Source organism: Gambusia affinis, linkage group LG05, assembly GCF_019740435.1.
Source record: "Gambusia affinis linkage group LG05, SWU_Gaff_1.0, whole genome shotgun sequence".
Taxonomy (NCBI): domain Eukaryota; kingdom Metazoa; phylum Chordata; class Actinopteri; order Cyprinodontiformes; family Poeciliidae; genus Gambusia; species Gambusia affinis.
In genome coordinates, this window is record NC_057872.1 from 9,907,829 (window position 1) to 9,920,043 (window position 12,215).

General features: G+C 39.2%; 2 protein-coding genes across 5 annotated transcripts in view; both read right to left on the reverse strand.

Annotated features, from left to right (window-relative positions):
• LOC122830489 (ankyrin repeat and IBR domain-containing protein 1-like) overlaps positions 1 to 4,500 on the reverse strand; it is a 37,784-nt gene extending 33,284 nt beyond the window's left edge. The window contains exons 1-2 of one of the 4 annotated variants that reach the window (XM_044115824.1): positions 4,308 to 4,500; positions 793 to 1,088 (exon numbers count right to left, since the gene is read on the reverse strand). In XM_044115824.1, the coding sequence (XP_043971759.1) occupies positions 793 to 980 (188 nt within the window). In that variant the 5' untranslated portion in view covers positions 981 to 1,088; positions 4,308 to 4,500. Of the gene's footprint in view, positions 1 to 792; positions 1,089 to 1,159; positions 1,294 to 4,056; positions 4,158 to 4,307 lie in introns of those variants that run through there. The other 3 variants (XM_044115826.1, XM_044115825.1, XM_044115827.1) reach the window with 3 other exon arrangements.
• A 1,664-nt stretch (positions 4,501 to 6,164) lies between these two features.
• LOC122831290 (eomesodermin-like) lies at positions 6,165 to 11,921 on the reverse strand. The gene is made up of 7 exons (XM_044117374.1): positions 11,666 to 11,921; positions 9,915 to 10,572; positions 9,672 to 9,826; positions 9,375 to 9,496; positions 8,824 to 8,982; positions 7,965 to 8,026; positions 6,165 to 7,827 (listed from the first exon to the last, which is right to left on the reverse strand). Exons 2-7 carry the CDS (start codon positions 10,433 to 10,435, stop codon positions 7,038 to 7,040), a joined length of 1,809 nt encoding a protein of 602 aa, XP_043973309.1. The 5' UTR covers positions 10,436 to 10,572; positions 11,666 to 11,921; the 3' UTR covers positions 6,165 to 7,037.
• Positions 11,922 to 12,215: the final 294 nt, after the last annotated feature.

Consider the following 12,215-nt stretch of genomic DNA (forward strand, 5'->3'; position numbering starts at 1 on the left):
TGCAATGTTCCACCAGGCTGCAAATTATGGTGTTAAGTTACTAGAGGACAGTTGTAATTTCAGTTGTACAGTGTGAATATAGTGAATAAGTGTTTTTCAGAAAACATTCAGTCTGAAATGCCCACAACTGAAACCATGTTGTTTAAAACAAATTCTGGAGGAAACCCTGAAACAGTTTGCAATTCTCAATACCCATTATTATACTCATATTAATTAAGCCTCTCTATCTAAAACTTGATTATTATTTTTTTTTACCGCTTAGTTCACTGGTAGTAGTTGTAGATCAAGCTCAAAAGTTGATGTTGTGCTTGACTTCACAGAAAAAAATCTACGGTACTTTGATTACCAAAACATCTTTTGAAAACTATAAATTAAATTGTTTTTGGTTTCCTTTTTAGTTTATATGGAAATTTAGTTACAAAAAAATTGAATAGTCTTAGTGAGTCAACAACAAATGAGTAGTACAAGGCTGTTAGCTTATAAGATGGAGAAGCTCTTGGAATCCAAACCTATTCCAACACAGCATGTTGCATTCCTGAGAACAGATGGCTGTACAACAGGACAGATGGGAAAGGGACGTATAGAGACAAAACACCAACACTTTTCTCTTATGAAACATTCATTTTGTACCCATAATGATATGCCAGACAGCTATTCAAATAAAGCAAAGGCAATTATCTCATCAATCAATCCTCACTGACTTCACCTAGAGAAAAAAATAAGACTGGAAATTTAAATCAACTCTGTGGAAAAACGTTTTCTTCACAATTGAACTTTTATTTGAGTTCTGACCTGAGCAGGCGCATCATGGCGTGCCGGGCAGCGTAGTGCAGTGGAGTGTTGTGCTGGTAGGACTCTCCGTATGTGGCGTTGGGATCCAGAGCCTCCTTGAACTGTGGGTTGCTCTCATAGAGCTGGCAGGCTAGCAGCTCGTCCCCGTTGATGAGAGCCTTACGGAACTTGGTCGCAGTGTTCCCCATGTCTTCGCCAGCTGTGGGTTCAAGCTCTCACCGAAGCACAGCCACCTTTTAACTCTTCCTCAAGCTGTTCAAGTCAAATAAGCCAGCATGTTGCATGTTCAGCATGCCCTAAAGGAGAGAAAAGAAAATATTGTTGAATCCTATTGAGTCCAACAAGGCCTTAATAACTCAAAAATTACCATAAGCATACATCCTCAATGTTGCTCAAGCTTCTCTCCGACCAACACCGGTGTCAGAATCACCAGTGCGCTGAAATTCTGTTGATTTTTTTCCCCCCCTTTGTATAACTGGACATAGTGCGCACAAAGCTCACACAGAGCGAAGGACAAGTCTTCCTTTGGCATCACCAGGAACTTCCGCCTCTTTGTGCCAACGCTGCCCCTCCCACAGAGGCCAGAACTCATAATAAAGCCCCATAGCTCCACATGGGGAGTAACATGCGGCAAGTCAGCATTCTGCTTCTACCAGAGCACCATATGGTCATGACGGTTTGGGCACCGAGAAGCTGATATGTACACGGTACTTACCTGATGCAAAAATATGCAGAGAATTGCATCCTGGGTACAAAATGCATGTGCTATATGTGCTTCTCCACATATAGAAAATACTATCGGCACAAACTAGTGTTATACTGTGTACTTCCTTGTCATAACGTTTTGAATCTTTTTACTGTCAGATTACAACCAGATTACAACCACATACTTAGTGGATTTTATATTATAAATCAACACAAACTAGAGCGTAAATGTAATTTGGAAGGACAATAACATATGTTTTTTAAGTTTTTTGGGGGTTTTTTTGTATATCCAGTCCTATTTGCATTGAAAACCCTAAATAAATAGAAAAAATTGTAATCAACTGTTGTCTGAAATTACCGACGTAAATAAAGGAAAACAGAGTCCACCAATGTAAAATTTGATTTCAGATGCATTGACATGAGAACCGGCAAAGCACCAGTTTCTTTCCCTCCCCCACCGCCAAGCACATACAAACAGGATAAATGTAACTCCCTGGGGTCACAGAACTTGAACTGCAGTTTCATCTATCTACACCTTTCAGTGCTTTGGTGCTTGTTATCTGCAGGCAGAATGCTGGCTGGAAAAACTCAGAAATTTGTTCTGATAGAGCGAATAGAGAGCTTGTGTGGAAATTATGGCTGTCAGGAATGTTCATGTAAACTCTGTCCAGCATATTTCTGTCTTTGGTTGGGAAGGGAGCGAAGTGGAGTTTAGGGAAAACATTTGAGATAAGTGTAGACACGCACACACACAAAAAAATCTCCATCAACAATAAAAATAACACTCAGTTGTTTGTCATGTGACTACTGATGACCTCACACAAGTCATGCTGCGTGTCATTCAGTTATCTATTTACAACCTTGTGCTTTGTATTTAAGCAACAGAGGGAGAGGAGACAAGGCAAAGAAATGGGTGCATCTGCTTCAACAGTTACCTTCTTTACAGATAGAAAAACACTCCAGCTTGTTAATCAGAACTCAATGATCTGATTAACAAAACCTTCAGTCATTTTAACTCCTTGAATTTCAAAAGCTATTATGTAGACATGACACAAAAGGGAGTATCAGTTGTAAACTGGATTTTCAACAGAGGCATATCACCTGTATATTTCAGCTGCCACAATGGAGAGTTAGATATCAACAGGTAACAGGAGGCTGAAGGTGGGACAGTAAAGTTGTTCTGCTTTATCTGTCGGAAATATCACATTTAAGATAAGGGTACCGACTTATACACACAGCCTGCTATTTAGAGTTTGGAATATTAACGTCACTAAAATAAGAAGTCAAAGACAGTTTAAGGACTGGGTACATTCATCAACAGTCACCAGGGAAGATTGAGTTCTCATCTTAAACAGAGAGCAAAGCTTTTTTCAGTGATAGGATGTCAGAAACGACCTATAAAGGGGATTGGATATTATTATATCAGTTACAGTTGGTAATTAATCATTGAAGTTGATCATAATCTGTTGTTTTATTGACTTTTTGCATCGTTTCAAACTACATTTGTTTTGCAACCAACACAACTTTGGTATGTTTTAATCAACCCTCTTACGGGGCATGGTCCAGGTGACGCACTGGTTTGGAAAATCATGCCTACTCAGTTCACATTTGCCCTCACTGGGACTCAAGTGGAATCTACCCACCGCTAGCTCTCACTGAGCCTCCAGATCTAATGTAAATAACAATTCTGTATGACAGAAAGCCTTTTTAAGTTAAAGCTCCTTTGTAGTTACAACATATGAATAACTGATATAACACTGGTGTTGATGAAATAATCTTGAAATAAGATATACCATATGATATCATGCTCGTTTCACTTTTAGGTTTCCAGAAAAAGGGGCGTTGGCTGGTTTTCTTTTCTCTTTTTGTTGTTGAGTTGTATTTGTGGATGTCCAATAACCTGTATGATCAGAGCTTTACAAACTGATAGGAAATCAGCAACAGAATCTCTGAGTGTTTCATTTCCATTACGCACTTTAACTGTGAATATAACTGTAACAGATGAGGTCATCTGTTTACACCAATGAAGTATGACCATGCAAAAGTAATGTGCTTACAATTGAGGACAAAAATTTCAATTGTCTAAACAGTGCTGCTGCTCTGGAGCACGTTAAAGTGTCAAACGTGTCATGTGGGGACAGAGATCACACACGATCACAAGACAAAGCAGTCACTCTGCAGCAACAACACGTTGATTATTTCATGAGCCAAAAAAAAAAAAAGCATACTTGGAGAGTTACTGTCCAGACGTATTACTAATTAATCCGTCTGACAATAGTTAACGACACTCCCCCAAAACAGCGCCAACCAGCCACATCTAACAGTAACTATCTAAACAGCTCGCTTTCATTACAAACATTAAATGCCCATTTGTCTGCTGAGCTTCAACTTCTCCCAGAACTCTTGATGTGGGCCTTGTACCCTCTCGTGTCGTGTGATGTTTACCATTTTCGCTAGCTCAAACTGTCAGCGTGTTATGTTGTCATACTGAAAAGCCCTCGATATTCGCTCTGTTGTGGTAACATTTCTGGTCAATAAAGACATTCGCCACTTACTGACCTTGGTCTAGTTTAGCTGCAAACAACTCCGATTGTTGTCACCGCTGTTATTCATGAGAAAACACAACGAGTATTGTTAGCAATGTGGTATTCAAAACAAAAAACCCCGTGACGCTAGCATCTGCGTGGACGAACGTCAGTGCACGCGCTAGCTGGTAAGCTAAGGCGCTACCATCAAAGCTAGCCAACTTGACGCTAACTAGAACAGTTGATAAACTCAGTAAACAGAGTGTGACAAGTACTGCGACTTACACAGATGGTACTTCTCCCTACAGGAGACTTGACTTCGTAGAGTAGCTGCAGGTCACAACCGCCCAAAGGAAGCTTCTTCTCTAACGCAATCTTTGTGTAGAAACGCCGCTCAGAGGAGAGATGTAGCCCATGCCAAGTCCCCGTTCATTTTACTGGCTGACCATCGGGTTGCCAGGTTTCAGAATAAGCCGGAAACAGGCACAGAGAGGATGTATTTGAAACGTTATACCGCCAAGACTGTTACAACTGACTTTTATGTCATTTTGGTTCCATGGATAAGACTCAATCCCATTAGGACACGGGATTATATATATATATATATATATGTATGTATGTGTGTATGTAGACAAGGGATCTGTAAATCACTGCAGATTTCAAACATAAAAAGGCTTTTGCAGGTTTGCAAGATTGCACAAAAATCACCTAACTGTAGTCCTAGATTTTTTAGGTTGATCTTTTGTAGATTTTTTGTGTGGGTGTGTGTCTTTTCAGCAATAAGAACCGGATATGCTTCATTCTTGCTTTATTTAGCTAGGTCTGTATTTTAGTAAAAATCACTAGGTGTTTTTTGTCTTATTTTACTATTAAAAGAAATTAAATGTATACCAAAAACTTTGATGAATATCCGTGTTGCACCTTACATTTCTCATTTTTAAGATTTTAAATTGTCTTTTTATGAAAGGTCTGACATTAATAGGATTTCTGTGCAAATGTTTTGTTAAATCTGCATCCACTGTTTTGCCAACCAAATTTAAGCCATTCTTAAATTGTCATCAAGGGCCGCCCAAAATTGTTCCGAGGGCCACAAATGGTCCCTGGGCTGCACTTTGGAGACCCCTGAACTGAATCATGAAATATACATTTCAATGCATTGTCAATATACCATTACAAATCATGTGCATCCACTGCTCTTTTTCCTTTCATCATGTTATAGCTGTGCCTTTGTGTGGTGCCAAACTACATACACGTCTATAACTTTGAATCAGCAGAAGAAGCAGTGTGGAAGATGGAATTTAATGAAGGAAAATGTAATTCGTCAGCGGATAGAACATGAAGCTCATGCCTTAAGATGCTGCTCTAAACTGTGAAATGAGTTTGCTTCACTATCATCTCTGGTCTTAGACACCGCTGTTGGTTACGTACCTTTTTCAATCTCTTTATTCCTTCCACTCAACTTTCCAAAAACATTCCTGGCTGCAGCACAATGTGAGCAGTCCACTTTTTCAACAATAACAATTTATGACTTACCCACACCTGTTACAGCTGTCAGAAAACAACATTTTTTGAGGAATATTTGTTCGTGATTAATATTTCTTTTGCTAGGTGGGATCTATCATCAGAATTAACAAAAGTATAGTGCTTGAAATTTAGCACTTTGTGTGCAGTAAATATGTCATATTTCACTTATTGAGCTGAATTACCAAAACAAGTTCAATCTTCCTTGATATTGTTATTTATGTAGATATGTCTTTATATATGCTAAATGTATCACTTCTTATGTTTATCAACCCTCAACACTACTGAATAAAGAGCAAAATCATAATCTCTGACTTAACACCAAAGATCATTGTGGTTAGATTTAACAAAACTCTAACCATAATGCACCTCTGTTCAGCATCTCAGTCTGTTATGACTGCAGCACACAATCAGCAATGGTGTTGTTGATAATGAATAAATAAGTAAATAAATAAATAAATAAATAAATAAATAAATAAATAAATAAATAAATAAATAAATAAATAAATAAGTCCAACATACTGAATATGTAGGGTGAAGTCTACATATTCAGACATTTTTTTCTTTACTTTTTTTATCTAGAGGATATTTGTTTGTTTTTTGTTGTTGTTGTTTTGTTTTGGGTTTTTTGTTTAGAGGAGATTCACAATATCATGGCAGACATTTTCGGTTTAGGAAGGAAAATGTAATGTGGCGGCCTGTGTAATGACAAAATTACGCCACTAGAGTGCGACGCAGTCCACAAGACTATCAACCCCCTTTCGTGTGATGAAGCGCATCTGACCAATCGCGATGCCTTGCGGGCGTCATATACCTGTAAATTTATGAGCTTCATTCACGCTTAAATACAAATGTGAAATGCACACATTAACCCTTGATAGAGCATGAAAATAAACTCGGATTTAAACAGCTCTCCTATACAGAAGTTTAATGCACAACAGAACACAAATGCCTTTTATTATCAAATATTCGAACTTTGAAGCAATATATAGCATAATACTCTCACATTTTAGCAGTGCACACATTTCATATAAACAGACCTTCAATAAATAATCTGAAAACACGTAATCTGACTTCAAAGGTTGATGCTGTAATGTCTGCAAAAATAAGCAGTACATTTTTTTCTCTCTCCTTTTTTTCTTTTTTTTTTTTCTAAGAAAATGTTTACATTAATCACATGCTTTAGTACAAAATTCCAAATACACAAACCTTGTTGGGGAATTTGAAAATATTTAGTCCAGGAATAATTTAGGCCACTAAAAGACTGAATGATCTCATTTCTGGATGGTAAAGCTTATTCGTGTAGTCTGGTAAAATTTCCTAAATGTGCTTGATCATTTTACTTAAACGACAAAGAAAATTAAATATTTCAGCCAAAACAAGATCAACAAAACAAAACAAAAAAAAGCTAAACTTCTTATTACTGTGGCAGATGAAAACCAAGCAAATTGAGGCCCCTTGTTTTTAAAGTTTGACAGGAAAAGAAATATGAAATTAGGGGTTTGTGTAAAAAGGATAGTAAGACATGCTTTTTGTTGGTGGGGGCTCTTTACTGTAGGGGCTATTGATGGTAGCAGCGGCCAACTCTTCACACTTGCCATTTGCAGGTGAGTCTTCTGAGCTTGGACCGTTAAGAGACAAACGCCTTCGCTTGCAGGCGATGGAAAATGAGTCAGCCTTGCTTGGGGAGAGGGCTGACGACTGAGTCTCTGTCCAGGAGCTGATCAGAGCTTCACTACCAGTCACCTCATCTTGCACCTGCGGTTTAACCTTTACCGACTCTTCTGGGAAACTGGCAGTAGGGCCGGGCCGGGGTGACCATGGCAGACTTGGAGGGACTTTTCTTTGGTAGGTTTGGTAGGCTGCTCTGGACCCCCACCCTGCTGACATTGTGGTGAAAGGAGAGTCTGGGTAGTAGCTGAGAGCATGGGTGGTCTGCATGGACAGCGATTTGATGCCATAAGGAAGGAGGGAGCTCGAGTACTCCCCCTCATACGGCGTCAAGTCGAGCTTGCTGCTGGAGGCGCTGCTGTTCCCCCCCTGCTGCATAGAGGTGACAAACCACCTCTGCGACGCTCCGTCTTCTGTCTGAGGTGAGAGGAGGCTGCTGGTCTGCGGCACCGCTCTCTCGCAGTTGTAGAAGCGGTTCTGGGGGAGGTTGTTGACGAACTGGTCCTGGAAGAGGGGCTGCATGGTGTACCGGGTGCCGGGCACAATCTGATGGGTACGGGGAGAGTCGGTCGGAGACGGGGTGAGGCGGTCATTCTCCGGAGCTGTGTACATTCTGGAAACAAATAATGATGAATTAAATATAATGTGTGTGTGTGTGAGAGGGAAGAATGCATGCGATATGTGTTGCCAGATGCATTTATGTGACATGAATGCGATTTAAAATAAATAAATTTAAAAAAGAATACTCACGAATCATAGTTGTCTCTAAAACCTTTGGCAAAAGGATTGTGATCAATTTTCAACTGTGTGATCTAAAGAGAAGAAAAGCAAAAGAATTAGAGGCAGGAATTCAGAATAAAAACAAAGATCACATCCCCTTTATATTTTTTGGACAACATAAATATCAAACATATACCTATAAAGGTAAGAGTTAGGAAAGTATGAACCGAAGCAGGGACATTCCAACAACAGCCTTTATGTTCAAATGTTATTCATCATTACTTCTAAAATGATGTTCGCAAGTGGAGCAAAACATAGGCCAAATATCACACTGATACAACAACCAGTTGTATCTTTGCATAGTTTAAATATTGAAATCCCTTAAGATAGGGTGTCTAGGTTTAAGATATTTATTTTTATTTTTTTATTTTTTTTTAGTATTTACAGAAATTCAGTTGTGTGTTCTAGAGCTCAGAGAAGAAATTATCTAACAAACTGTATCTTTCTCTCTAGTTGGTTCTTTCAGAGGAACACAGATAATTTGAGGGGGGGACACAATATTTTCTTCTCACTCATTGTTCAGTCAAAAAACTGTTTTCTAGTTCTGAAAAGAAAATCTAATCACTAAAATCTTTTAATTGAACATTTTAAATAGTAAGGATTAGACATTTTGCTTTGCAAATATGTATATACAGTAGAGCACTAAATCTAAGTACTTAGTTTGCTTTTGCCTTAGAATAATAAATTACCCACTCACCAAGTCCAATGAAACAAAAATCCTAAATTGCTAAATTACTAAATAAGTCATAAGTACTGCATTCCCTCTTTACCAAATGAAAGTGAGAACAGTACAGTTGAATAATAAAATGGCTTGTATTCATATACTCACATCGGTGTTCTGGTAGGCAGTGACTGCTATGAACTGGTTTTCTGGAAAAGTGAAACACTGGGTCTTTACGTCACTGTTGATGTCCTCCACTCCATCTTCCGTCACTTCCACAATGTGCAGCCGGGGCTGGTATTTGTGAAGCGATTGGAGGACAATCATCTGTTTGTGAAACAAAACTGAAAATTAAAACACATAGAAACGAACGAATCGATTTTTAAAAGTACTGTTCATTTGCTACCAAGACTCATGAATTTATTAGCTGTAATAACTTGATGACTTTAATTGGATATTGCTTTCGTGTTTGCCCAAAATCTGCACAAGAACATATGTTAAACTCTAACTATCGTCAATTTTCCTATTAATAACACATTGTTTTCTATTTAAATAATTTTTGTCGATGAATAAGAAAAACATGTTATACACTTTGGACATTTAAAACAAACATTTTGTGTAGGATAATTTCGTGTGAATTATTTAGACATATTGACGTAATCATATGTCAATGTCTCTGGTAAACTTTTACATTTGCGTTTTTGGCGGCGCATTATTACCTGCGACGTGTTGTGGCTGGTCCCCTTGTTATTGGTGAGTTTTAATTTGCTGAAGGAGATCTCCTGTCTCATCCAGTGGGCCCCGGTGTTGGGTGACTCAGGGTGGATGTAGACTTTGTTTCCTGATAATAATTGCAACAAAAAAGTGTATAGAACAAGCAGAAATAAATGCTTTAAAAAAATTTAATTCGCATTGTATTTATGTTTTGCTTATTTGTTTGCTTTAATCGAGGAGCAGAAATATATAAGGAAAATTTAAAAAGTTTTCTTTTTTTTCCCCCCTTCAGTCTGGTTCACCTTGGTTGTTGTTGTCCGCCTTCCCACATGTGACCCATTTGCCTCCCTGGAATCTCCAGTGGTTTGGATCTGCCAGCACCACCTCCACAAACACGTTATAATGCGCTGACACGTTCAAACCAGCGATGTTAAAACTGAGAAAGGGAAACATCCGCCTGGAAGCACAAACCATCATTCATAAGCAAGGTAATTCTCACTGTAAAGTTTTTTTTAAATATACTTATTCACCCTTTGCCATCTAACCTGCCCTGTTTGGTGATAATCATCTCGGTCTGGTGCCGGTGAAACTTGACCCAAAGCGGCCTATTGCAAAGGTAAACCTGGGCCCTCATCCCGGGCCCGGTGCCCGACAGGGCGACGTTGCTCAGAGCGGAACCCGACGCGGTGTATGGATTGTAAATGCAGCCGAGATTCTGTCCGGGTTGATAGGAGGCGCTGAAGGGGCTGCGCCCGGCGGCCGAGGAGGAATACCCCGCCGTTGGCAACACGGATCCCAGGTGGAGAGACGACGAATACCTGGGAGCGCCTGACGGGGGGTACACGGCCCCGCTAGGGGTGTAGGGGATAAAGGAGCAAGGGTTCGCTGTTTCTGGGCTGTGCTTGGTAATCGTGGATGGCACGTAGAAGCGATCGGAGGGCATGCCGTGTTCCGGATACCTGTTGCCCGCCGACTCATCTCCATCCACGGCTGGAGAGGCGCGCTTCTCGTCCGCCGCGTCTTTTGCAGAAGAGTACCCGCTGCTTTCTCCCTCACCGCCCAGCATGACTGCGCCTGTCGTCTTCCTCTCAGTGAGGATGCTTCGCGGCTTTGGTTTCTGCCTTGGATTTCCAGTGAAGACTGCGTGAAGACAGAGTCAATAATTGTGCTCAAACTTCTTCAGGGTATCCACTGGAGTGTCCACTGTTAAGGGAGACACAGAGACATTAAAGTTAAAGGCAGTTAAGAACAGACAAAGTGACATGAAAGGCCTGCACGTTTTCAGTTGTTAGACATCAGTGAAATAGTCGTAAATTAAGATGTCATTAGTGATGCCAAATGGAAACTGAAACATACATTTCTCTGAGAGCAGAAACTATCAAACAAAAGACGTTTTCTTTTTTTCTTCTTCTTTATTTTCCAGTACGACGTTAATCATTAAAGGGGCTGTAGAACTTCATGTGATTTATTGTAACAGTTAGTAAAAAATTACTAAATGGTTATATTAAAAGTCCAGTCAAACAGGTTAGATAAAATCATATGATCGATATTTTTTCAGATTGTGTAGTTTTTCAAGTATTCATTAGCTTCAGGACATCCCAACCAATTTCTTGTAAATCATATGACAAACCCGAAATAGAATGCACAGATTAGAGCTGCAACCATGATTGAAAACGCGATCACGGTTCACAAAATTTGTGACACACTCACTTTCAGGAGCAAATTGCAATTCTGCAGACAGAAGACGTTGTGGGTTTTTTTTAAATACAAATGTTTTTGTTTGTTTTAAGAAACAAATGATAAAGCGCATTATGGTTAAAAATACGTTAACAGTTTATAGTATGCGTATTTGTGTTAAGTCAGAAAAACGTCGACCCGTTTTTTTTTTTTATTTTCTTTGAAACAGAAACTCCTGTTTTTAATGAATTTACATTCATTCACTTCTGATGCGCTCCTGCGTCCCAACGGGATTTCCGATAAGAAACGGGGAAATAGACAATTATTTTTCCGTTTGAAGTAACCTGTGATGCTTCCTGCATCAAACAGATCAGACACATGCAAGGAGAGCGAATAAATTCAAACGTATTGTGACAGCATTATAAAAAGCATGACATTTTGCATTTTGTGACACAACTTTTTAATATCTGTTCTGTTGCAAATAACTTTATCTGCAACAACAGATGGAGGATTTAAGAAAAAAATAATAATTTCTACAAATGCAATTACATCTCTCAATTACAATATTTCTTTCAGCTGTAAAATTTTGAGCTAAGTCAAAAATCTACTCAAAACTTACCAAGCAGTTGTTTCCTGATTGGAAGTCAGCTTCAATAGTTCTAAAATAAAATATGCTATTCAAAAAGAAAAAAAAAACCAAACAAACAAAAAAAAAAAAAAAACTTCGACGTGTCAAACGATCTGCCAAACTGAAACCACGCCAGAGAGTGCCATCATGTTGTGCGAAGAGCAGCGATGTGAAATTCACAATAAAGCCAAAGAGCCATGTAGAGGCGGGCGCATCAGTCGCCGCAGATCTCTCCTTGTGGCCATGACGCAGCGACGACAGCCTTTTATCACGTCTGATCACCAGGGGAGGGGCTGGGGATCCTCAGCATCGCTGCCACGGTGTGCGAGAGGGAGCCTGCATCCTCACCCAATGCATCACATTCATACAACAGGCATTAATCTATGCTTCATCACTTACCTCAAGATTTATTGAGTGGATTGTGGCCTAGATTAGAAGACTTTCATCTGGTATCAATTGCTTGGTGAGAGCTTCATGGTTTTTGAGCAATTTTTAAAACTTCTAATCCAAATAATAATAATAATAATAATAATAATAATAA